Here is a 27,662-nt window from a genome sequence, read left to right on the forward strand (position 1 = left end):
ATGCACTGAGTATCCCTTTGAAAATCTCACCTTGTGTAGAGAAACGTTCTTGTGCTTATTTTGTAAATAAATCTCTTTCCCTATATATCATAATACATCACTTTTCTACCTTGAAAAGTTTCTGGAACCCTCTTTTTGCATGTAAGCCAGCCTTAGAAAGAATGCTGTCTATCTTCAAAAGCTGCCAACGCTTCGTCCTAATAGTATTATTTAGACTTCAGCATCAGTCAGTGATTATGAGATTTGCAAGGTCAAAAGGTGTTCACTTGTACAAACAGTGTGCCTTACCTGAGCATTCAGTGCCTTACATGGCCCAGAAGTTACCAGTAAGAACTCAGATTTCAAAGGAAATAGGACTTTACAACCCCAGCCCCAAACCCCCCAAACCAGAATATAAATGTATTCTGAGTGTGTCTTCTCATGGTTATTTGTACTGGTCTGGATCTGAGCTTGAAGTTACTTGGCCCTCATTTTCCAGGCACATGTGTAGGGAAGCAGTTTCTACTAAATACCAGAACTTAATTCATGAGAAAAAACCCAAAACCAAACAAAAACCTGAAATGGATCCTTCCTAGGCAAAAATCTCTGAATTACTGATTTGAGTATGTTTGCTATTTTTTCACATTTGCAAATGACAAGCTGTTTTTAATACCTTGCTTTTAAACAAGACTGCCTATTTTTTCTTCTGCAGTTTGTTACCTTGGTATGGTAGCTAGATAATAGTATTTGCCTTACTCTGTTCATTGAGAAGAAGTATGAAGAAGCCATGTTGTATATTGTAAATATCCTTTAATTTAAGGTGTGTTGAAAAGATAAGATTAAAACTTAAGTATTTAAAGAATTAACTTCTATCTGTGATTCATATAAAAAAATAAAAATTGTGAAATAACAATGAAAATACATGGCAGATAATAATATGTTTAAATTGTCAACTCTGTCAGCTGCCTAATTAAAAGTGCAAAATTTGAAATTGAATGTGCAGTCACCCAGTTAAGGTATGTTTGCAGAGTACACTCATGAGGTACTGTTTTTCATAGATAAATCTACACTCAGATTCTACAGGTCTGTCACCGTTTTTCACAATCCTTTTTTTAGGGCATAGCTTCGGTAACACTAGTCTGCATTTTCCAGAAGATGGGCTGAGAGTAAGTTACACCAAAGGAGCAGTTTGAATTAGTTGTTAAGCCTTTAGGTTTGAGACAATAAAAAATTGGATCATTGTACCCCAAAAAGGAATCAATATGTTGAATCACTGCAGGTTGTTGCTGTTGCTGTTGTGGATCTGACATAATGAATTCATAGTATGATTAACCACAGAGGCTGAAAAACAACAGTTAGGTCTCACCTCTGCAGATGGGTACACTTGGCTGCTTCATATAAGTTTATGGTGCAGTCATGGATCTGAACTCACTGATCGTTTTTGTTAGCATACACTGCTTTCTTGAGCTCTGCCAGGGGAGGTGAAATTATAATCAAAGTGTAGTATGTGAAGCACCATAAATTAAGTCTTTTAGGAATTAATTTTATTCTAGTATTTGAAAGTATACGAGTCTTGAAAAAAATTATATATCATGTAAGGAAAAAAAAAGACAAAAAATACTGCCCATGTCCATGTCTGGAACTCTTTTAAAAATTTTATTTCTCATGTAAGACAGGAGAATTGTCCATATTGATCTTGTTGTCAAATGTAAAGTATTTTGGAAATCATAAAATATCATGTTATAAATTTTTCTTGTAAATGTATTGGAAAGCATTCCGGAAGATTATTTTTTGTACGTTTTAAAAACAACCGAACCTGTGAAGCTGGGTGGAAGGAACATTCCTGACAGGTGGCACTAAATGAAGCTCATTTTTTTTAAGTGCTAATTCTTGTGGAATAAAATTTAAAAAAAAAAAAAAAAAGCCCTACAGAAATCAAAATATTGATGCCAGGGAGTACAGCAGAATTCCCCCAACACCTCGTACTTCTATTAACAGGCATGCGTCTGCCTCAGCCCTGCAACTCATTCCAGTTGAGACCCTCACTTTACTTCAGGTATTCTTTGCAAACTCTGAAGGTGTAGTAACATGAATTGTAACTGGAAGCAGAAATTTTTCCTACAATGCTGTGCAAAGGTAACTTCAATATAAAACATGGAGGGAAAAAAAAAGGAGGAACGTGTCAGTCAGTATGTAGCAGCTGAGTTGCATGTGTTTGGGGCTTATGTGGTGTGCAGGTAACAGCCTGGCTGATTGAATTGCTTTTGTTGTTAGGTGGACTCCAGCGAGGCAGATCTAGCGGATGAGTCCACCTTTGAATCGCAGTATTCTCTAGAGAATGACGTCTTCGAGGCTTCAGTGATAGCTCTGCATGGCAGTGCCTGTAGCGGTGAGCTGAGCTACAGCTTCTCTCTTCCATTGTCAACTCCCAAGGTAAAAAGGAGGATGGTTTTATTGATGACAAACTTTGATTATAAGTGTGAAGAGGCTGTATTATTAGATATAAATATTTTATGACATCCTGGTTCAAACTGCACTATTTATTACCAGATTAAAGTGCAGTTTTGTTTAGGGTAGTGCTGGTGTCTTTCAGATGCCTGTGTTGAAGAGAGAGGCAGCTAGAAGATTGAAAGCTTGGATTTGTGTTTTGTATAGCCAGATAAAGTATGATGAGATGTTTGTAGTGTTAAAATTGTGGTGAGCAGTCTGCTACAAAACTTAATTCAGAGCATAGTAAAGAGTGGTAACACAAAATAATGGCATTATTCTACAATATTTTTGGTGTGAAAAGCAAGAGTAAGTTATCATCCTAAGCTTTGCTTTTATGCTTCATAGTTATTATGTTTGCTAATTAATATACTGTGTTCTTGAATTAAATGTTCATAATGATACTATAATTAAAAGTAATTCTGTATATATCAAACCTCTGATTGCTAGTAATTTCTATTTAAAGTCAGTAAATGGAGATAAGTTCCTTAAGAGTGCTACAAAGATCAGTATCTTTTTTCTTACTGGTCACATACCTATAATGACTTGATTCTTTGTATAAGAGTTGGTGTTTTGTTTCTCTCCATGGTTTTTCATGCTCTTTTTTTGTGGCAATCTTAGATTTATTTTGCTAATCCAGAGTCTTCCAAGTCATTTCTCCTAGCAGTCTTCTTTGAAAGCAACGTTGTAGGGATTTCTCCCAGGTTTGCAGTCTGTGGTCTTGAATCGAGTAGCTGCTGCTTTTTCCTCCACACCTGAGCTGCAGTAACTCCCTTTATCTCTTGTGGAATATGTTCAGCCCTGGTTGGAAAGCTAAATTCATCTTCTAATGGTTTCTCCTAATCCACAGAAGAGCACATCTCTGCTGTGCCAGTGGGACAGATTGCATTGTTTAACTCTGTAATTGTTACTTAAACGGATTATGCATTTTGCATGCTGAGAAACCTTTTATGAGATAGAGGCTGGATTTACATTATATATCAAGTTGAGGCTCTAGAAAGTCTTAAGTTATTTTCAGCATTGACTTAAAGATGGCTTTAGTTTGCATGTTTTTTTAAAGATTACGGTCCTGACTTTTCAGTGTTCCTCTTTGTGCACCAGTATAAAGTGAGTAAGTTCTCATCAAGTAACGTTCTATACTCTGCAGTTATGAGTGACTTCACAAAGTAAACATAGCGAGAAGATCTGTTCATAAAAGAAGACATTTGAAGCAAGTGAAATGCAGTAAAAATGAAAAAAATTGCTATTCGATGCTATGAGGAATGCAGAGGTATTTCAGCTATTTCTGGCTGCAGGGCAGTTGACAGGTTCTGAATGCCTTTGGTGTCACTTTTAAAAATACGCGATGAAAAAAAATACTTAAAGTAACGCAAATGCTGTAATGAGGCCACATGTTGCTGTGGTTACAAATTCCTGAAATCGTGCTTGTCTTCAAAAATTACAGCATTGATTTTCTTTAAGTGAAAAAAAGAAAAATGGGCATATGCTGCAACTCTAATATGTATATATGGCATATGGAATAAATGTTGAGTACAATCTGGGTCTTGTTTTCACTATTTGGAAATGGATACAAAACAGACTTAAGAGTAGATGTCCCAGCTGTCTTTGAAACCTTATGAAATAATTTAAATAGATTATAGTCCTGGTGTTCTGTTCTCCAAAAGGTAGGGCATTATTTCATTGATTACATCATGCAGACTAGTTGTATTTAGGCTTTTCTCAATTATTTTCTCAGATGTTACTTAAACCACTTACTTACAGGTGAACCTTTTCTGATGATTGTTTGGGGACAGAGCAAGCACGTATGCACTTCATGAAAGATGAGAAAAACTAATTCTAAGGCCCTTGATACAAAATGTTGCAAAATATCCCAAAATCCTGGGAAACACGTTTTTCCCGCCTTTTGGAAAAGAAATAGAAGAATTAATAGGACCAGTGGGTAACAACTAAGACAGATAGAGGTAGACGTTCTTGTGACTACATTTACTACATTTCAGAGAAAAATTCTTAATACTGATACAATCCTCTAAGTCCAACCTTTAAGTCCTTGATATATCTTTCTAATATCTAATAGCCTACATGTTTTTAAAATTACTTATTTTGAAAGCTCATCTAGAGAATATTTGAAGATTTTTTTTTTCAGAAGGTTGTGATTCTTGCAATACCTTAAAATATTTGAAATGCAGAACCTTGGAATCTTGAAAGTCTAAACAAATTTTGTGTAGAGAACTTAGTCCTAGTACTGCAGCCATAATTGATATACTTGCAATAAGTACTAACTGATAATTTTCTGTAACTGCATGATTGTATTTCATTGTTGTCACACTTCAAAATCTCTATGTTCATTTTTTGCTGAGATTTGACCGAGTTTTTACATTTCCCTCTTTGTGTGGAAGGGATGTCTAAAGATGTCTAAATAGGTTTCTGTTCAGTTAAATGGATTATTAGATTGCATTCTTCTTGTCTGAACTGCTTGAAATTGCTCCTTTCTTGCTAACGTGTTTTGAAAGTAAAGACCTTAGTCTTGCAAAGTTCTTCCACCTAAGACAATTAGATGCTTTAATTTTAATAACTTGCTGGAGTTATGTCTAGTTTGAGAATCTGTGAGTGGACGTTACTTTGCTGAAGTTAGCAGAGAGTTACTGATGAGTAAGTACCAAATTAGAATTTGGCCTTCAGCAGTAACTTACTGATTTCTGTTATTTTAAAACAGAAGAAATTGTCTGGGGAACCAAGTAAATTTTATAGTAAAATGCCTGTAGGGATCTACTGAAGACACTGATGTTACAACAAATATGTTTAAGTTCTGGGAGATTAGTTTCTGTTTAATATTTTAGCATGAAATGTACTATCAAATTCTATTACAAAAGAATGTTGATTGTTCATTGTCTTCTGTGTTTAACAGTCTGTTGGAGAGGAATGTTCAAATGCTGCAGCTGATTTCTGTGTATCTGACAAGAATCTGTACAGCATGGATCTGAATCAGAGAGTGAGAGAGCAAAAGTCCATAGTGGGCAGTAGCCTGGAAACTGCAACTGGTTTTGCTAAAAAGGATCTTCTGCCTCTGGCTGTTTCGGATATCAACCAAAATGAAAGTGAAAACACAGCAACATGGACTGCAACTCAGACAACAGCAGAAATTGCACAATGTACAAGCCTTTCTACTGCAATGCAGCTTGATCCCACTGGACAAGTAAAGATTTTTTTTTTTAAATAGTAATTGAAAAAAACCTATGAAAAGGCCATATTACACCATAGAATCTCCTACAGAAATAGGCACTGGCCAACAGCTGTGTATGGTTCTTTCATTATAAATATCTGTCAGATGTGGTAGCTCACATCAAAACTTAAGGATTTAGATCTATCCAAAATGGAGATAATTTATGGCATCAAGATAGTCATCTACCAGAGACTAGTGACACAGGGGTATGTAAGTCTGCTCATACCTCACAGCAGTAGACACTGCTGGACCACAGTGTACCCATTGGGCAGGCCAGGGGACTCTTCTTATACCCTATTAATCTCTGCAGAGGCGTGGGCCCAAGGAGGAGGTGCACAGCTGGAAACCAGGCTTTTCCTAAGCCAGGGGGGAGTGATGTGAAAGTCTTGCGTCCTGGTGTTAACACAAGCCTGCGCAGTTCAGTTCACAAACTGGTCTGTGATGCCACAGTGTGCGAACATAATATTCCTTTATATGTCAGTCGCTGTGATGTGTTTCTTTTTTCTTACATTCAGTGGTTTGTTAAGAAGTTCTTAAAAAGAGCTGCAATTTCTTACAAGATTTATTACTTTAGCACTGGCAGATTGTTAAACATGTGGTGAATGAGTCTGAGAGCCCTTGAACTCATCCCTCTACTTTTAGGAGTGTAACTGATGTCTCTAAATTAAAAGCATACTTTGTGGTAGATTTGCTATATTACCTGAATGAAAACAGAAACCTTATGTTTGTCAGTTTGATCTTTGATGGACTGACTTTTCCAATGTCTGTATAAGGAATTTGTAACAATTATGCACCTAGATTTTGTATAAGGTGAGTTCAGGTCAGTATGTCCAATCGTATTTTTATCTTGGTATTCTGAACTGATGTTATTTTCCCTTGCGTTAGGATCAAGTCTTTTTAATGGAAAAGAGATGCCCAGTATCTCTGGAGGGAAGTTCCACAACCCCAAATTCAGTCAAAAACATGTATGAGAAGACTATCACTGTTGCAAAAGGCAATTCAAGTCTAGGTAAGGTAGCTAACATTTTTTGTAACCTGTTCAGGTACATGGCTTTCTGTTTTTCCCATACGTTTCTTGTTTTATTAGTAAAGACTGAACATTTTCCTTTTAGTGGGGAAAGCATAACAGGATATGCATTCTTTGCTGCTCTTGCCCTGTTTGGCTATGATGGCAGTGGATGCATTTGCTGTCACCGTGAACACAAAAGTAAACTGTACAGTCTCACTGAGAGGTTTTTTTTTTCCTGTGAAGGAGTTTAGTCATTCCTAAATGTTAACAGAACAATTTTAAGATACTGTTTTTTAATGTCTATACATTTATATAATATAGCGTAAAAATGAGATATAGCCAAGGACTGTTGTAGAAGAACACTTTAGTCAAAAAGCTGCAGACTAGACTTTCAAATGTATGTAGACACAAAATGATCTTGCTTTCTGAGAATGGTTTCTGAAAAGGGTCTAAACAAGCTATTCACTTCCTTGCTACATATTTGTGCTTGTATCTTAAGTGCCTCAGTATTTCTGAAAATCAGATCATTGATGCATTTAATGGGTAGTATTTTTAGCTCAATGATACTATAATTTTGTAGAGAATTTCAGGGTTTTAAATATCTGCAATGTGCAACTTCCTGAGCATACTGACTGGAGGCACATTTTGGAGCGCAGAGGCACAACAGATGGAAATGTTTTTCAGCATCCTTTCCTGGTCTCTGGTGTGACCCTGGGCAGTGTGAGGGGGAGCACGGGGATAGCATCCTCCCAGGCCAGTTCCCAGAGCCAGTGCAAGGGAGACTTTGTGGTAGGAAGCAGTGGTGCTGCCCTCCCATTCGAAGCTGGTGTGTTCATTTGCTTTGATTAAGGTTCCTGGTACTGTTTCTTCTGGCCAACTGCACGTTCTTGAAGACTCTCTGGTGTTGGTTGGGCAGGTGTTTGTGTAGGCACTGGCTGTTTGCAATAACTCCACAAATGCTTTAAGGTGGGTTGTCCACAGGAAACACCCTGGAAGTGGCCTGTGGGCCCTTTGTTCATAAAGAGCCACCACTCAGGACTCCCTTGCTGTGCAGAGGCGGGTGGGGTGCGCTGGTGCTGTAATTCCATGGGTGCCTCTGCCTGGAATAAACTGCACTCTGATGGCTGGATGTCAGTCTGCCTCAGATCACCTTCTCCTTTGTGATACAGCCAGCCTCCAAAGTGGACTGGGAATTGACCTGGTTTAAAATCAGCCTCCCCAAAATATAAAGCTATAGGCCAGGCTGATGTGGGTATAAGTTTTGACTTTCATTGGTGTGAGGTGGTTGGGTAACTACTGCCTTCACTAACCTCATTGCCAGGATGAATAAAGTGCAGGTCACAGTGCAGTTTCAGGCATTTGGATTTTGTTAAAGAAGTTTTGTTTGCAGTACCCTCCTAACTCAATAGAGTTGTGTTTTTGATGTATGTCTATGAGTATTTTAAGTGCAGTGAACATACAAAGCAAATTTCATGTCAAGCATAATGTAGCATAAAAATACAAACTTGGGGCAGGGTACACATTGGCAGACATTACATGCATGAAAATTAAGACTGGCTTCTCATACACATAGTATGAATGTGAATAATGCTTTCTCCTGGCTTTTAACTGTAGTGTTTTTCTTCCAGGCTGTGCGTACTCTGGCCTGGGAAGCTGCCTGGGCACAGTGACCAATTTACACACATGGCTGCACTGCTTTTAACTTTCATTTTTACAAAAGGAGCTAAATCAAGAGCTGTGAATGATGTTGAAAGCTGCAGCTGCATCAATTATTTCAGTTGAGAACTGGTACTTTTTTTTTTCTTTTTAAATGGTGTCACCCATAGCTTGCAACAGCTCTTCAAATCCAGCCAGAGCTGGAGCTCTAACCTTTTGATTGTGATTTTTAAAAGGTAAGAGGACAGAGCACCCACATGCAAGACCTGAAATGTCATTGTCCTGTGTGATTCATTTGGCAACTTGACAGTGGCATTTGCATTTTTAACCTGAAACTGTAGCTGTCCAAAGTGTGACATCAGCCTTGCAGATCTGTTGTAGTGAGGATGTCAGCATAGAAACCAGGGGTGATGTTTTTCTAAAGTGCTATTACACTAGCCTCAGTAATACTGTTGGTTGTTACTGGCTTAACCAAGCAGCAAAGTTAGGTTCAGAATTTCAGACCACATTTCAGCTGTTTGCTTGGCAGTTTGCTTTTCTGTGCATGCTGCCTGTATTCTGGTGGAGACCACTTTGTTGCAGAGTTGTGTTTACATTCAGATCTAACTGAGTAACCTGTGTGAGCGGATCTGTCAAGAGGTGGTTGTTGGAAGGAGTATGTGAGTGTAAACACCACAGGACAGCACCTGTAAATGCCATCTGTGATGTGCTCAACATTATAATGTTACTAATTGGAGGGATAGGTGACAGGATCTCCAGTCAGTGGTAACACCATATTCTTTCATCAGTTTACTATAAAGTGCCATCATGAAGATGGGTTTTGCAGTTTTTCCAAAAGATAAACCTTGACTTCTGCATACCAAAGTAGAGAGGTACATGTATTCCTGTGTCTAAGAAGCTTATTGGGCAGTTCCTTGCTAGTCAGGGCCACCTTCTCATACTTAGACAGCTATGTTAATCTCAGCTACAAGTAGGTGTGAGGAGCCAACACTGTGAAGAGATTTTTATTTTCTGGAAGGAGTCGAAAAAGCACAAATGAATATCCAGATTCATGTTGTTCTTTAAATGGTTACAGTATTTTATTTTTTTCTCTGAGACACATATATAGGCAGATGTTTGTAAGGTTGGCTGAATCTGGGTAGCCTGGGTCTTATAGCTACCTTCTAAACTCTGTTCAGCCAGTCTGTCTCCCAGGGTCTAAGGTCACAGGGTAAAGTGTTCAGTCTCATTCTGTAGCCACGTTTGTGTATAAATGGTTAGAATTTTTTCATAGTCAGTATCCTTGGAGGTTTTGCTCTGGGTAGCTATCATCTTCCTTCCACTCACAGTCTGGACAATAAGGTAAGGGCTTGTAGACACACAACTGCACTCCCAGTGCTTGCTGGCCTGATGTTTACATGCAAAACCAGGAGAACACATAGTGGGGTAGTCACTGCTTCCTTCTCCAATAGATATTCCTCCATAAGGCACTCTTACTTCAGTGGCTTCATCTTGTTAGTAAAGGAAAGCTTCCATGTTAGTGCACAAAAAAGAATAAAAATGAGTTTGACAGTATTAAGTTAGTGGAAGTCCACTGGGTGGACTGGTGGGTGGGAGGAGTGGGAAGAGCATCTCTGTCTCATTTCCCATTACTGAAAAGAAAGTAGAATTAAATGGTTTGTATAAACATTGAGAAGTAGTGTCCTGCTGTGCCACAGGTGGGATCGTGGTGTAACTCACGTAGTGTCCTGTATCTGTCAGTAGTGCGCGGGGTCTCACAGAAGTCAGGATGCTCTTGGCCTAAGTAATGGCCCACCTAGGAGAGCAGGAAGGCAGCCACTATCTCAGTGGGATCTGATTCAGGCTTTCTGTTGAAAATAAGTGTGTGGTTGTATTGGCCCTGTGCTCCTAATTAACTGTTTAATCATTTCGCCTCTTTTCCAGAGACAACCATCATAAACTAAACTGAAATGTGATGTATAAACTCAGTGAACTATGGTAGTAAATTTGACTGTTTTAGAAGCTATTTCATTACCTTTTTTGTGTATTTTCTGCTTAAATTTTCCACTGTCTTTTTATGTTGAGCCTGGTATGTGAAATGACACAAGGTAAAGATACTGTGGTTGTGATTTGTAACTGCTGTCTCCTATTGGAAAGAAGGGAATGCAAGGGAGAATAAGAGCAATGTTTTTATAGGCTTGCTGACATTGGCAGGTCAGCTGACTGGCTTTTACCTTCCCTGCCCGAGGTCACATTTCTTTTTCTTGGCACTCAGAGTTGGGGCTCAAAGATGTTATTAACTGTTTAATGTGTTTTTCACCATAGGGATGACAGTAAGTTCCAATAAAGATGGCTCAGGAATGATTGTCCGCAGCATCATTCATGGAGGCTCCATAAGTCGTGATGGACGGATTGGTGTGGGGGACTGCATCCTGTCCATTAATGAAGAGTCAACCACTAACTTAACCAATGCACAAGCCCGGGCTATGCTAAGGAGGCATTCACTCATTGGACCAGATATAAAGTAGGTAAAGCTAGATGATGAATTGTGTTAGGAAAAGGCTAATAATCAAAATTTGGGTATTTACGCAAGTATTCTAAATGAAAATTTTGTTTGTGTTCACAACATGAATTTACCTTTAAATTACAGCTTCAGATGGATAATTCACCTTCAGATTACAGCTTCATGGGTTTGAAAGATAAAATCACTTGTGTGAGAGGCTTTGGATATTCTTAGAAAAGTTAATGCTGTCATTAGTAATCATCATCATTACTTCCCTGTCTGGTTTTATTGAAGGAATAGGATTAGTCAGAGTTTTGCATTCATAGTATGACTCTTCTAAAGAAAGTAAGGATTTGCTCAAGGTGTTTGTGCTTCTCAAAGGTGGACTGTCCTGGCCATTGCACAAGTGGTTTAATTTGATGGAGATCTTTGTAACGGATTTTGGTTTTGACCGCTAGACAGAAAGTATGGCACATGATGTTAATGCAGAAAAGTAATACTTAAAGCATTTTCAGTATATCTGTGACAAACAGCAGAAACAGTCTGTTTTGTGAAATCACTTCCAAATTTTTATTAGTATGTACAAAGGAGCTGTTGTTGTAGTGCATAAATATCTGCTCTTGGGAGTACTACATTAAACTTGCAGTAATTAATACAAGTTTTGGAAAATCTGCTTGGTTGATGAGGAAGTTTCTTCTCAAGTTAACTCAATTTACAGAATTTTAACTTTCTCTTAAAGTACAATTCTTTCTAGCCGTCATGGTTGTGGAGTTAACTTTGCCCACATGCACCATCTAGAAGTGAGGTTGTTCCTGAACTTGTGGAAGGTGCTCTAGACACCTCTAGTAGCTATTTTTCTCAAACTCATGGTAACATGGTTTGGGTCAGATCTGCAAATGGGATTAATGGAGCTGTTGGTAATAGAAGCCTCTACTTATTTAAGAGGGTGGCCTTGAAAGGGATCAGTTCAGCCTCAGTGAGGCTGCGGCTAACTGTGTGGTTTCTGTCAGTTCAAAATGGACTGCAGGGCACTCCTTTCTTCGCCAGAAGTATTCTAGCTTTGAAGAGACTTGGCATTTTGGGAACAGGTAGGCAAAGTATCTTCACTGTGGGTGGTAGGTGTAATTGTCTGCCCCATAGCTGTCATGCGTTTAGGATTATGATTTGAAGCAAGCTTGTTTAAAAAATAAGGTATCCTTATATAATGAATTACATTATTGTCAGTGCTGTCATGAATATGAGTCAGTGTTGATAAAATGTGACATTGATTATTATTGTAGGCTTTCAAACTGTATTGTAATTCCGACTGCCACGACTGAAATCAGTTGGTATGTGCGCATGCATGTGTATGTATGTCTGCTTAGATACACAAATGCTACAGCACCATTCTTCCATGAGGAGTCTTTTATTAGTGCCGTAGTTACGTGATCAAACACACGTGTGTACATTATTTGTGCTTATCCTTTTATAGCTGCTGCATTTTACTCCGTGTGACTATAAGTTTTGGTTTGTAATCTTAGTCTTTTGCAGATATGTTGGAAATATAAAAATCTTGTCTTAGACGTGGATATTCAGACTTTCAAGAGAAAAGCGCATCCCCTTTCTGAAAGATCTCATAGAAAAGGGGTAGTTGTTATTCATATTCTTACTTAGGATTTTTGTCTTTCATTTTATATTTGTGTTCTTTGGTGCACTCTCGTGATAAGGGTTTAAAGTGAAGCTGTCTTCTGCACTTCAAAGAACTGAAAGACCAAATCCTTTGGTAGCTTCTGAAGGACTCTTGCAAGAATAAGGACAATATTTTTGAGCCTACATAGTTTTGATACAAGACTATTGAGCATAATTAAACTTTTCTGTAATTTGTACTTTCAGGAGCAGTACAGGATCCCAGAAAAATATTATGATACAAACATGTGGGTAATGTCCCAAATCAGGAATTTGGAGATATGGAGCATTTCTTATGATAGTTCTTCCTGTTTGCTGAGAGGGATACACAGCTATATAGATGTCATTTCAGAGCTAATGTGGTGCACCACCGTGCAGGATTTGTGATTTAAGGGCCAGCATTTCAAATAAGCAAGTTGAATCTCTTTGTTGTCTTCCTTGGGAAACAAGGGTGCACAAGCACTCAGGTGTGGCCATCTAGATATCATTCCTCTTTATCCATACAGGGCTACAAAGTTGGCACATTAACTTTTAGACTGAGATTTTCCGGGTAGCAGGGTGCCCGTACAAAGTGATTAAGCAGAAATGTTTTAATTTCAAAGCTGTATTTCAGTGGCGAACATTATTTGCTGAGAAAACATAAAGCTGTTCTTACTTGCCACATAAAGGCTTTATTTTGTTTTATTAAAGGAAATTTTATTTTGAATAGTTCAAGAACCAGCAGTCTGAGTTTCAGACTTAGGTATTTAATGCTTTTCTTCTCTGTGAGTGGAAAACCAGATGTGTGGCCTTACCAGAATGTGTTCTGTTTTACTTCTCACTCCACCTTGCCAGGAGCTCTTATATTTCTGTAGTAATAGCCAGGGTTTTGTGCTCAGCAGCAGCTGCTTGTAACATCTGTCAGATAATTACAGAGCTGAATCAGAATTCACCTGCCTAAAGTGTGGGGATGAATTCCTGATCAAGAAATAAAAGATAGATTGCAATTCCATTTTCCATGCTTGTTAATGATCACTGCTATAGACAATAATAAAGAGCAGATGCTTTCTGGGGGAGTTGTAGATGAAGTGGAGGTGGAATGGGAGAAAAAAAGAAAAGAAAATATAAAGAAGAAGTTAAAAAAAAAAAGCAGGTCATAGTTTTAACTACATAAGTATGCCTCTCACATTCAGCATGAGACATTGACATTTGTTAACACTATTGTAAAAAGATGCTGCATCGTATGCTTCACATTCTAGATCTTCTCCAGCACCTGCTGATGATCAGGCCCTCTGTTATGTGTGAGTATTGGCGATTCAGAAACTCATTATGGCTCTATGTTGCAACTTGTCTGTAAAATCATTCCATGCTTTTATGACATCCATAGTAATGTCAGGGATATATCCAGATATAGGTACATATTCTCTCTCTCTTTGCGTGTGTGTGTGTGTGTGTGTGTGTGTGTGCGTGCATGTGCATGCAGCTGCACATGTGGACGTGTATATATATATTTTTAAAAAAAGCTGTGAAAGAGTGTGTGTGTGTGTATATGTATATGTATATATATATATATATATATATGGCTTTAAACTTGAAGATTGGAGCATACTTCCTAAGACTGGAATGAAAACACCTGTATTCTAAAAAAAATATTGGTAATATTTTTAAATTTAATCTCTGATGGCCACCCCAGACATGTTCAAAGCACATGTGCGCACGCGTCTGTGTGTATGTGTGTTTACAGGGTTCACTGCTCAAATTGGCATGAGTACAATGTACTGATATCTGGATTAATCTCAGTGTCATATTTTCTGTGGCACTTATATTTTACTTCCTTCATGTATAAAAAGATTCAAATTAGACCTTATGTGTTAATGACAGTAATTTGTCCTGAACATTTTCCATACTTTGTTATTTGGTTTGTTGGTGTTTCAAGGTTTTGTGTGGCTGTTCAGTCAAGCATGTGATAAATGTTCCTCTGTACTGCATGCAGTGTTGTGTTTACAAGATATTTTCATATGTGCACCCTTTGGTGTTTCCATTGTCACTGCTTTCACTGCTAGTGCATATCTCTGGGGGGAGAAGGGTGGCTGTAGCTCTCAAGAGAGGAAACCAGAACATACTCTTCTTCAAGCTGTACAGCTATGAAAGAGAGGAATTGATTAAACCCTGCATATACTTTCCCTTGAAATTGTTGAACTTTAACTTCTCTTGCAGATAAGAAATGCAACACAAGAGTAGAGCAGTCATTTACTTGTTTCCCATCTTCTGTGTCTTCATCCCTATTTCCTGGCACTTGTTTCTCTTACTCTCTTCCCTGTGACCATATTAAGACAATTATCAGTCCCTTTTGCAGATGAACTATTCAGGTGCCTGGGTGGATTTTTATTTCCAGTTTACAGGACAAGGGTCAACAGAGTTGACCAGAGGAACCCTACACACTTCTTGTTCAGTCCCACACTGAGCTGTTCAGGATGATGCTGGATGGCTTCAGACCTCACTGTGACCTCCAAGAAATTAGCTACAGTAGCAATCCAGAAAGTGATGGATTTGGTAACTGTGGGGTGTCCGCCCAGGAAGTACAAAACAGGGAAAAAATTCTTGGCAGATATTAAGTCCAAGATCTTTAGTACAATCTGACCTTGCCGTGTGTCAGAAGGCAGGAGCAGGACAGACAGCCACTTAGCAAAGATGACTTTCTGATACACATATTTCCTAAAACTCTTAATTCACTGCAGAGCTAGATTTTTTGTATAACTTTTCAATAATAAGATGCAGAGGAGAAAGAGGAGGAGGAAAGCCACATCAGTAATACAGCTTAGCTAATAAGAGCAGCTAGGGAAACCTTTGCAGTTAACTGAACTTTGGAAATGATGAGCAACAAACAAAGGTGAACTCCTACACAGAATATACCTTTTCATGCATTTGATCCATGTAATTTAGTTTTCTTTTCTCTGGTATTTTTTGCAAAATGCAAGTAAGTGTTCTGGTTTATATTTATGAAGTAGCTGAAGCATTATTAAAGTTTAGTTGTAGATAAGAATGAACAGTTAAAGACATACTGAATGTTCCTTTGAGTGCTTAAAATTAGGCAATTAGAACTGTAGTTAAGCACTAGAATAGAAATAATGTAATTTTCCAAAGAGCTAAAATGTAACTGCTCCCAGTGATACTATCTAAATTTGACTCCATCTGTGGAGATCAATTAGGTAATTCAGTTGCTCAATTTTAGATGCATTTTTAAAAATGGTGGGTTGAACCTCTTTTCTTCTCAGTTCCTGTGCTGTACACAGAAAGGGAAGCTTACCTCCTTAAGAGAGCTTTTGGGAGGTGTTTGTGGGTAGCATATAAGGCTGTTTGAGAGCACTCTTTGAGCTGTACCTTTTGAATGTCCCAGCACAATGTCAGTTACTCATTCATATAATGAAAAACAACAGAGTATACCAGAAGTTGGGGTGTATGTGGTTTGTCTCCCCCTTATCTGATCTCTTAACGCTGATGTGGCACAAAAGTATGAGGTAAGGACTACTACTACCCATGGACCTTGGGACCCTGCAAAGTTGTTTGCCCTGTGCTCCTTGTGCAAAAGGACTTGACAAGAGTTGAAGGATGCTGGACACTCTATTAGTGATCACAGTTAACTGTCTAGATCCAGGCTGAATCTGGGCATATCTGTTCCCTTTTTAGGAGCCAGCCATTCTCCTTTCAGTTCTTTGAACGATAGCTTCCAGATGCAATTTAGCATAAAGGAAATTGTCCAAGCCTTCTAGCCAGCAGAAATTTTTCTTGCAATTCTGGTTTCCTTACTGCAGCTGTCTTTCAAGAGAAAATACATTATTTCCTACTTATTTTTATAGGGTGAAAATTGATGAATTTGATTGGGATAAAACTGATGAATGTAACTGGATGAATGATACATTTTCTTTCATTGAAATGCAGCTTGCACTTCTCATAGCTTTTGTAGAGGCAAGGTACTAGTATGAGCTTACTGCGTGGTGCTTCTACAGCAGTATTCACCCTGTGAGAGTTCTGTGACCATAATACTAGCACTTCGCTGTGGTTCAGTGCATTTGGAGTTGGAGATAGCTGAGAAGTAGTAGTGATTATTTTCAAAAACTCTTTTCCCTCTTGCTACTCTCTGTTTCACTGCTAGGGCTTTGCAGAATAACTGCTGCATGTCTTGCTTGTTTCCAGTGCTGAAATGCCCTCAGGGAAGAGACATAAAAGTCAGTGACCTTCTGCTGAGTGTTTTTTCCCTAGTGTATGTTAACTCCCCAGCACTTCAAAATGAAAACACTTTGTGTCAAGCACATAATACTTGTTGTTTGAAAAAAGGCCAAAGCAGAAGAGAAAGTAGATTTAAGGAAGAGAAGAAGCTGGTGATAATATGGATAATTTAGAAATTTCTGTTAAAAGAACTGTAGAGTTCCTCCTGTTCAGCACCCTAGCCACCTCCTTAACGACCATTTTCTGGACATTTCTAGATATGGTAGATGTGAGAGGAGCTAGGGAACACGCTTGGCACAAAGAAGACAAATAAAGATGGTCCTTCTGATAATATTGGTAGAGTGGTTTGGACAGACAGCATTAGTTTTTTTGCTCTGCCTTCTGCTGCTTTGTCTATTCAGCAGAAAACCAATGAGAGGGGAAACCAGTGGCAGTTAGGGAGTGACAGACAGAAGAGGACTCCAAGTAAGTGAGAGACTTAGAGCTGAAGGAGTGTCTCCTCAGCAGCTTACACATCCTTGTGAAGTGCGCAAGATTATTTTTTTTTCCCCTGTTCTGTGGGGAAATACATTCATATTTCTTTTAACCATGTGATGGATTGGAGGACAGCCATTTTTTTTGTGTTCTTTTTCCATCAGCCTTACTTCTTGGCAGACTTGGATCTGTTAGCTGCTTATTGAACAACTAAAGGTTTTTAAGAAGATAAAGCATCGTTAAAGGAGGGCCATCTAAATAGCCCTGTTTAGAGCATAGTGTCCTGTTGCCTGTGGAGGGAGGTTTTTTAAGAAATATTCTTCATGCCTTAATCCTTTTTCCATCTCTTTGTTTCCCCCTTCCCAGTCTATTGGGCCATTTCTGTTTCTGGCATTCAAACATGATTGGGTTACACCAGGGCTTCAGGAGTCTGCATGTCATTTGGCTGGTGAAACATGACTATCTGACTGTCTGAAGCTGGCTGGAAGTGCATGAAGGAATGGAGGAAGGAGTTGAGCAGGGGGTTGCTCCCTGCGACATAGGCGATGTGCTATAGCACATTTGTACATCCAAACCCATGCGTTATTTTTCACCAAAAGCATAGAAACCTAAAATAGATTCAAAACTGACAAGGAAAGCACAAAACCTCCTGCAGACCAACTTCCAGAAGCATTTTCAGCCAGCATTTAGGATGGTAATGGTGGTTCACACCTCACAGATCCTTCAGTGTTTGTCTTTGCACGAGGAATCTCTGTTTTGACTGAAGCTAGATTGTCTCTATTACACACTTGTCGCTGTTCAAGCACCATTTACTTAAAATGGAGTGGCCAGCCCTCAGAACATTATGTGCTGTTCAGCTACCTAGTTTGACCATAAATGCACATTTGTTGCAAGGTCACGAAGGATTCGTCTAACTCCTTATTCCGAACATACCAGCATTGTGGCTTTGAAGTCGAGTGGCTTCCTCATATCCTTTCCTCACATCCACCAAAGGCAGGACCAGCAGTCCTCATGCTACTTTAATCATGTCCCATTTTGTTGCAGTATTACGTATGTGCCAGCAGAAAATTTAGACGAGTACAGGGCCAGTTTGGGACAACAGACAGAGGGAGCTGTGCCATTTGATCTTTTTCCTTCACATACTGTCAGGTGAGTTAAAAGACTTACTGTTTTCTCCTATAGGGCTCTCAGATATGACTCTTTCCATATACTTTGCACAGTTCAGGAAGATAAGTTTTATTTTAGAACAGCTGAAAGATAGATGATTTTCATTAAACCAGCAGCCATTACAATAAAAAGCTGTTCAGAATACAATTTCTGCTTCAGCTAGCAAATTTTTCTGATATTTTTACAAGGCTGTTTTTTAGGTGTTTGATCTACCCAAAAAGGAGATTGAATACTGCCTCATCCTAAACTTCTCTTGAATACCATGCAATTTGATTTACGTATTGCCACAAATACTCAGTGCTTCCAACATGAGAATTTGGCATTGATGGTCTTTCCAGAACATATACTGGAAGGAATGAATTGTGCTGTCCTTTACTTTGAGTTTCAAAAATTCATTACAATTATAGGCCAAAATATTCAAAGTGACTAATAATTTTTGTTATTGAAAATTGATCTCCAAAAGCAGTAACTGTTTTTCAATGCTGCTGTTGTAATTTCTTCCATTTTGGAAACAATAAATAATTACCTTCAGCTTTAATTTGGTTCTAGTTCCAAAACGCAAAGTCTTTTATTCTGTGGTTGTCAGTTGATAGCAACTTAATTGCGAAGACAAGTAGACAGGGAATCCCCAAATGCAATATGTATTCTAAAGGACATCTGAAAAAGAAGTTCATTACACAGACCCTGTGTACGAATTCTAATGCTGGCAGGGTGATCCAATACATGACATTTTGCAGTGAAATCTAGTGATTATGTGGGTTCTTTAAAAATGAATTGCATGTTCCTGTTCATCAGCAGGGAACTCCCAGAGCTTCCAGAACGTGAAGAGGGGGAAGGAGAAGAAAGTGATCTTCAAAATGCAGCTTTCAGTAACTGGAACCAGCCCAGAAAGTAAGTGCAGATCTAGTTGCACAGTATAAAATCTCATCTGAAATTAAAAAGTTTTGAAACCTGTAATGTATTTTAGGAGGAATAAGAAAACAACAGAATTGCTGCACTTAAGTATATTGTGCATTGCAGGAGTAATTCACTGTTGATTTTTACTGCCATGGGGCTAAATCCCTGCAATCTAGCAGTTTCTTGGTTGCTTTAGTAATTTATCTCTATAGGTTGGCTCTTTGGGAGACAGTAAGAAGAGATGAAGAGAAGGATTCAAAGTTTTGATTAGAATCCAAAATAAAGTGAACAACAGTAGACACAATTACAGACTTTCTGAGCAACTCAGTAGGTAACTCCCACTGAAAGACAGAACCTTCTAAAGAGGAGTTATTCCTGAATGTTTTTAAACCATTGTGCAAATCGAGGTGTCTTCAGTGTGCCCCATTGTCATAATCACAACAGATTTTCATTTATTTGGGTCCTTGTTTTGTCACAACAGGGTTGAACTCTGGAGAGAGCCTAGCAAGTCACTGGGGATCAGCATTGTTGGAGGACGAGGGATGGGGAGCCGCCTGAGTAATGGAGAAGTAATGAGAGGGATCTTTATCAAGCACATCCTGGAAGACAGCCCAGCTGGCAAAAATGGAACGCTGAAAACCGGAGACCGGATCGTGGAGGTACCAGCCGAATGCCTTTTGCTTGCAATATCCCCAGCATCTCAGGAGCCACTGAGATGGATGTGTGGTCCTGGGCTGACAGCTGTGTAATTGCTCCAGCTGGCACCACTTGAGCCATATAGAGTGTAGTACCATCTGCTGATGTTTGTGTGCAGACAGCTTCAAGTTGAATATACAACCTAAAGCATAGATGACTGACTGTGTGAGCAGGGGTCTACAAAGCCAGCAGTTCTACCTGCCTGTTTTAAAGGCAGCATGTGTGGGAAAATGCTTAAGTTTTGTGAAGCTAAAAGGTTTTACCTTTGGATATTGGATAGCAACAGAAATGGCCAGCGAACAGCAAATCATGCAAATAAATGCCAAGCTTATTTCGCTCTTAAATCTCACTCAGATCACATCATTCTTGTACGTCTTTTGCAGGAATTAAGGGAGACAAAATTTTTTTCCTGCTGACATGAAGAAAGCTGGATTTGATACAGAGGATAGGGTAGTCACTGATGTTGGAGGGAGGAATTTATCTAGATTTGTCTTCTGCTTAGCCAATCCTGTGCTCATGCAGCCACTTGTGCTTTCTCACTTAAAAATTATTGAAGAATGAACATACTGAAAGGAATGTGTCTTTCCTGTGATGATTATCAGTAAGTTAGACATTACCCTGTTTCCAGTGTCAGGCCATTAGGAACTGCATTCTTCTTCACCCTGCTGGATGTCCTTATCTGACTGTCCATCAGTAAGACATAGTAAGCAGGGTGATAGAGATGGTGATTCTCCCCTGGATCAGACTGGGCTTGCTTTACATGGTGATACTTAAACTGCAGTTTACTGTCTGCTACAAGATCTGTATGAAGGATCTTGAATTAATGCCTTAAAGCACTTTCTACAACATGGTGGAAGAGTTTGCAGTGTATAACAGGTTGGGAGGTGGAATTTTGCTTGATGGCCACAAAGTTAAAAAACATGCATTATATTTGAATACCTGGATTTTTACGAATGCAGGAATTCTCTCTGACAGTGATGCTTGCAGAAGTTGGAGTGCATGAGTGAAATTAACTAGTGTTGTGTTAATGTGACTGTTTCTGTATGGATTATTTCAGTTTCTCATGTTGTGGTGAATCTAGGCTTTTCTCTCTGCTAGTGCATACAGTATTCCAGATGTGGGGAGTCAGAGACCGTTAGTGTTATTGTTCAGTTCCTCATAGGTGTAGAGTTACCTCTCTCAGATTGTTTTTGTTCTCTCTTTATTTACATTGGATGGTTAAGTTGAAGGTAGAGTTAGACAATTAAAAAGGTAGGGGTAGTCCTCATTGCATAACTCTGTGTGCAAGAATTGCCACTAACAAATAACCTTTCTGTGTTAGCTTCTAGCTTTTATTATGGTCATTGTGAGAATGCTTTACTGATGCTAACCCCACCATAACGTGGTTCTTACCTGGATCACAAGACAAACTGTTTTACACACCAGTACATCCAAAAGCATGAAGAAAAGCAGGCAAAAATTTGTCCTTAGCCATCCTTTGTAAATGCTTTCTTCTAGAAGAGAGAAAGCTTTTCAGCTCTGACCTAAAAATTTAACTTCTGGGGAAAGCGTCTAGTAGCTAAAATTGGTCTTATCTTGCTTTCTAAAAAGAAAAAAAAAAAAAAAAGGAAAAAAAGTGCACTGTACTGACATAATACCCCATAATGAAAGACCCTCCAGCACCTAACAAGTTTCAGTTTGTAAATCTCATAAAGTCCTGGGAGGTGGGTTATTCCGAGATAGGTTTGCAGGAAGTGGTATTTGGCAAACACTACCACTCTCTTCAGATTACCTTATCTCTTCTTGTTATCATACCTCTTCTGTTACGTTGCCTGTGGGAAAACCTATGCAGCCTGAACCAAGAATGTTGAAAAACCTGTTTTTAAAAAGCATGGAGAATATTTATTTGATGTCCTTTCAGTGCTCTTGGAAATCTCAAACTTGTGTGTGAGGGACCTCAGGCCAACTCAGTAGAAACCTGTCCACCAGTAACAGAGGTTTGGGCTTAGGTTTTAGTCAAAGTTCCCTAACCAAACCCCAAAGCTGACTCATCATTCTTGTAGCTTCTTGCAATGTTAAGATGAGGCCTTCCAATTACAGGTGGATGGAATTGACCTCAGAGATGCCAGCCACGAACAAGCTGTGGAAGCCATACGGAAGGCAGGCAATCCTGTAGTCTTTATGGTACAGAGCATTATAAGCAGACCAAGGGTAAGCATAAAGAATGTGAAAAGAGTTGTAATACATAGTAATAGATGAAACAAATGTTCAAGGTGGTGGTGTTTGGGAATGGGATATTTAATCTTAATCCTGAAAGTTCCATCTCAGCTATTTTAGGAACAAAGATTTGATTTAAGTATTATTTCCATTTAGAATGAAATCGATTTGGATTTGGAATTACCCTCCAGCACGCCGTCCTCAAACTATTTTGAAAAGCCTCAAGAAAGATAATTTGTTGGGGGGGCAGAGTAGGAGTCTAACTAAAACCAGCTCTTAGAGATTGACAGCATGTCTGAGGAGCGCATGCAGAAATACAGCACCTGTTAAAAAATTCATTGGACATTAATGAAAGGACCTAGAAGTACACGGAAGTTTTCTGTCACTAAGCTGCATGGACATTGCAGACAAAAGCTATTGAGCTTTAATATAAGTTGTTTGCATCATTAGAAACTAAACTTCCTCATTGTAGAGTCTGTGTAAGCTGCATGTTTATTTACTAGTTGTCTCATAACTCTTGTTCCCCAGCCAGAGTCTCTTTATAGCCCTTCTTCAGCTTCTGCTCCCTGTGGGCAGAAAACTACTAACCCATTTTATCGTCAGTCATCTAAGGTAAAGTTGCATGAAAAAGCTCTATTGAATGTTGGTTATCAATACTCAAGCTACTAAAGTAAGGCTTTTGCATTTGCTGTGATGTGAACAAAATTGCCACTGCTGAATGTTTAGGCCAGTTTGGGGTGGGAATGATGCCATTACTTTATCACAACTTACTTTTATTTAGAGAATGCTTCTTTGCTATTTTTAATTGTAGTTCTTTGTTCTCTTTATTTTTGGATTATTAAGCTTGTTGGTTATTTCTTGACTGTTCATGGACAAACCCATTTTTCTGTAAGAAGGAACATTGCAAATGCTCTTACTGTACACATGCGTTGCATTGTGATCTTTGTAAATGGCATTATATTTATTGTCTTCATCTTTTGAAACTTGCATCTGTACTTTATAATAAGAACTTATAAAGGAATTTCCTGCCTTCATTCATGTGCAGTCACCCAGATAGCTAGCTGCCTGCACAAAGCTGTGTATTTAGCAAGGCAGTCAGTTTCAACTGACATGTTGCTGAGTCAGTTTCTTTCCCTTTGTTTTTTTCATTCAGGTTGCTGTAGTAGTTAAAGAGATCCTCAGTGTACTCCAGAATAGCCCAAATAATGGAAATGCCATGTGAAAAGCTAGTTGATAGTTTTGCTAGCAAGCAGTTATCCATCAAATCTGTGTTTCATGCTGATACTGCTCTGGGTATCTCTGAGTAAGAATTAATCTATCACCATGGTTATAGTCGCATATAATTTGTAGGGTTACAGCATTGTGCAATATGAAATGCTAGCTAGTTTCTGATAACTTAGCATCCTGGGCACACTAATAAAATGCTGAACACAAGTTAGTTGAAAAAAACAAAAGAAAAAAAAAGGTAAAGTAAATCCTGTTATTTTAGGTTTTGTTTTGAAAAAATGAGTAAAAGGAAAAATATCCTTTATTTTAGTATTTGCTTTTTGTGGTCCTAACTGTGCAAGAAGGCATGCTAAATGGAATTGTTTAGGCAAACTCAAATGCCCCATATTTTACCACAGTAATCAGTCCATATTAATACAATGCTCTTGCATGAATTAGAATTTGAGCTGGCAGTAGTATTTTAGGTGCTACGCCATCATGGCAAAATACAAAAGGCAAGATTTTGAATTACTGTGGCTGATCTTTTGTTTTCTCTTTTACTAGGATTTCACTGTTACACTATATTCCTGATTTTTATTGTTTTTCTTATTTTATATTACTGATTTCACTATATACAAAATGTTTGTGATGCTTATTCTAGTTAGCTAAAACTTCATCAAGATACAATTTAAAATTTTATGCAGATGACAGATGTAATTGTTAAAGTGTAATAGGATCATTACACAGGCAAATTACTTTTCCCAAATTTCTCTTTATGAAAGACAAATTCAAAGGGGAATCACATGTGTAAACAGAAAATCTTGTTGTACTGTAGGGAAACTGCCAGTGGACTTTGAGTGACTCATAATTGAAGAAACTGCATTCATGCACAGCCTACTTTCTCATTGCTGAAGATACTGTAGAACCAAGACACGTGTTGTCTTACCAAATTACATTACTTTTTGTTTTGCAAAATGATACTTGCGAATAAATGTTTAGGGATGCATTTTCTATTTTCAGGAGCATTAAAAAACCAAAATGCTTTAAGAAAATTTTTAACATATATCTGGATTAAATTACTGTGATATAAAAGTATCAGTTGATGCTGCAAGCCTTTCACATTCTTTTCCACTTATTATATTTCTTATTTTCCACCAGTATTAAACTTAGAGCCCTAAGACATTAAGGCAATTGCCAGATGGATACACCTAGTGCAGAAATTACTTTGAAGTGTACATTGAAAAGTATTTCCAACATACTATGCAAAAATCAGAGCTGTTTCCTCTTTATTAAACAGGTTCTGATCTCAAAGTAGAGTACAGTACAAAAACTGCATAAAGAATATAAATGGTCAAATTACATCCTTTAATTTTGTCTAAATATCAAAAGTCTTTTTGTGTTAAATAATAATAAGGAAGTACCTTGTGTTGTTTAAGGAGAAGACCAGAGAATTTAGTTTCATTAAACTATACATGCACACACATATAAAGTGATCTGTAAAAGTTATTATTAGATATGAAGTCTGTTTAGAGATGCCTAATATTACTAAACCTTCTCTTTTATGAAGTACACAGTAAATGTGTTACCACAAGAGGTAAATCGAATTATGAGAATTAATCTGTCGTTTTCAAAATAAAACTAAACCTCCTGCATTATTACAAAGAATTGTGTTTATTCTAATCCAGAAATCCACAATTTTATAATTAACTAATGTGTAAGAGTATCCCATATGCTGAGATGCTTGAAAAAAATTGTACTAATATAGCAGCAAGTAAATTTTCAGTTGTTCATCCTGCTGAATTCTGCACTTCATGCACTTTGTAGGCTAGAACAGGTATGAGGATCAGTGCTTTTCCTCTATGCTCTGCTAAACATAGCTGATACAAACACAGAGCAGATACAGTTTTACTTATCTTCAGGTGTCTGTAGCAAAGTGCAGGAAGTGGACCTTGTTTGGTTAGCACAAATAGCTGAATAAATATGTTTTGCTTCATAAGTCAAAAAGGATTCATTTTAAAATGTTTTTGCTTAGTTTCTATTAACATTTTCCTTTTAGAACCCTTCCTTGCCTTTCCTGCAGAACAGTCTTTTCTGTAGGCCAGCTGTCTTCAGCAGCACTAACCCGTTTGCTGATTCTTCTCAGTTCAACACTAACAAGGTTGGATGATGACACACTGTCTGCTTTTGACTCACCAAACATTATGTGTGTGCTTCTTTGCCATTAGTGTCTCTCTGCATTTAAATTCTTTTATACCAAGTTGGGTAAAATACTGTGCTGATGAGAGTGGAAATTCTGTGCAGTGAATTAAAAAGACAAAGACACGCATGCACACAGAACAGTTTTGCAGAAGTTAGAAAATGCCAGCTCTATTAATCATAACCATTGAATGTGATCTAATCACAACTACCAAAGGAGTAGGTTCTCAATTACAAAATCAGTCCCCATGTTATATGTTAAATACCCACCTGAGTGTAACTCTCTCATCAGCGTGAGGTGTTTTGCTGCTATGTACTTAATTTTCTTTTTATGTGGTTAGGACTTTCCAACTTTGATATCTCTTCTTTCTTTTTGCATGAAAAAAAAACATTGGCAGCTTTTGTTTTATGATGCTGAAAATATTTTCCCTCTGCTTCTTGAAAATTCTTCTAATGCACCATGAACAGGATGCTGACATCTTTGGAAATATGAAAGAAGTTAGATTCTTTTTTTTTTTTTTTGTGCTTAATGCTTACTGCATGTTATTCATATTGCGAACAGAGTTAACCTCTAACACAATAATAAATAAAGGATTAATTCTTATGTGCATGCATTTCTGATTTAATAAAATAATTTCTAGCTGGTTATACATCTTGGGAGTGATTGTGCCCTTTGTCTGTTTTCCTGTGTTGTCAAATATATTGAATGTACAATGAAGATTTATGATATGATATGTGGCGTATATTTGCATGTATGTTTTTGAAATCTGTCTTTGTGTTTGTTACAGTTTTAAGGAAAGGGAGTAGAAGTGTAATATAAATGATGGCTTGTATTTTCTATATTTTCAAAAGTATTTCTGAAAAAAATTACACATATTTTTAGAGAAAACCTAATGTTTTTGCAGTTCCTGCATAATTTTTTTTTTTAACACTGAGACAAGAATGGCCTTTTGTCATCTCTGTCCGCTTCTGCTGAGCTAAAGTTCACGTACAGTAAGAAACTTTGCTGAAACAGGGTCCTTAATAACCCCTTAAATACTTTTGTCCATTTATAAGTGGAGTTAATAAAGTTGCTGCAGTTAGTGAAATGAGTCCCTAACTAAAAATGAGTTACTCATTAATAATGCTGTGTATTGACAAAAGTGCTGTAACATATGGATTGCTGTTTTCTGTTACTGTAGGAGGTATCGAATCCAATTAGGGTTACCTTCCGTTGTTCCCCAACTAACCCTTTTGCTCCCACACCATTCAAGGTTTGTCTTGATTCCAGTGAGTGGGTCCTACCATATGTGTGCTGTACGTTTGTACATGGCCTGTGATACCTTCTGGAGTTCTGCTTCTTCCTCCATGTGTGCCTCCTTTGTTGAAAGTGATACTGCACCAAACTTGCTGCCATTTTTAATATTTGCTTGGCTGTGATCGGAGTGACCTTGGTAGCCAAATGGGTTCATGCACTGTCTAATGCTTTGCATTTTAAATGAAATACTGTGCCATGGCACACCGAAGTATTTCATGAGTTAAAGCATTTTACAGTTTTTGTGTGTGGCCCGATTCAGGGAGCAAAAGTCTTATGTGTGTGTAAACTGCAGGACCCAGCTTCTGCTGCTGGAGATGGATATGTGGCTGGCTGAGTTCTGGAGGCAGGACATGGTCCCCTCCACCCAAATGGCATTGTAACACTCTTTTTATCATTCTTACAAAGGAGCCTTGGTTTTACTTTCATTTCAGCATTTCCTTAAACATCAGACTTGTTCAGACTTATGTATGCGTGCAGAGGTACAGAAAAAAGCATTTTTTTGTCAATCAGATTATGGTGGCTGCAGTTTGTAAGTGTTAATCTGTCAGGATGTAGCCGTACATCCCCACCTTATAGATCTTCCAGAGGTCCTTGACAGCAATTTTTTGTTCTTTTTTTTGGTCATGTTTTCTTTAATTTTGCAAAGATCTGGGACGCTGTCATTTACCAGGAGTACCAGTAAAGTCATATGTTAATTTTGGTTTTAAAACATGGAGACTACTGTAAGGTCTGCTGATCTGGTCTGCTCTCACACTGTATTTCCTCATTTTTTCGGTCTATTATGTAGCTTTCCAGTTAAAACTCTAGGATGCACTCTGAAAAATCAATG

At 38.1% G+C, this 27,662-nt stretch overlaps 1 protein-coding gene across 14 annotated transcripts in view; it reads left to right on the plus strand.

Moving 5' to 3' along the window:
• MPDZ (multiple PDZ domain crumbs cell polarity complex component) overlaps positions 1-27,662 on the plus strand; it is a 97,977-nt gene that overhangs the window by 45,827 nt on the left and 24,488 nt on the right. For 2 of the 14 annotated variants that reach the window (XM_041120744.1, XM_041120745.1), the window contains exons 19-30: positions 2,254-2,412; positions 5,372-5,659; positions 6,572-6,695; positions 10,656-10,854; positions 13,737-13,778; positions 18,223-18,327; positions 19,141-19,236; positions 19,724-19,901; positions 22,018-22,128; positions 22,663-22,746; positions 25,397-25,498; positions 26,718-26,789. In XM_041120744.1, coding sequence (XP_040976678.1) covers positions 2,254-2,412; positions 5,372-5,659; positions 6,572-6,695; positions 10,656-10,854; positions 13,737-13,778; positions 18,223-18,327; positions 19,141-19,236; positions 19,724-19,901; positions 22,018-22,128; positions 22,663-22,746; positions 25,397-25,498; positions 26,718-26,789 — 1,560 coding nt within the window. Of the gene's footprint in view, positions 1-2,253; positions 2,413-5,368; positions 5,660-6,571; positions 6,696-10,655; positions 10,855-13,736; positions 13,779-18,222; positions 18,328-19,140; positions 19,237-19,723; positions 19,902-22,017; positions 22,129-22,662; positions 22,747-25,396; positions 25,499-26,717; positions 26,790-27,662 lie in introns of all 14 variants that reach the window. The other 12 variants (XM_030003718.2, XM_030003719.2, XM_030003720.2 and 9 more) reach the window with 12 other exon arrangements.

The sequence above is a fragment of the Aquila chrysaetos genome, chromosome Z (assembly GCF_900496995.4).
Source record: "Aquila chrysaetos chrysaetos chromosome Z, bAquChr1.4, whole genome shotgun sequence".
Classification (NCBI taxonomy): domain Eukaryota; kingdom Metazoa; phylum Chordata; class Aves; order Accipitriformes; family Accipitridae; genus Aquila; species Aquila chrysaetos.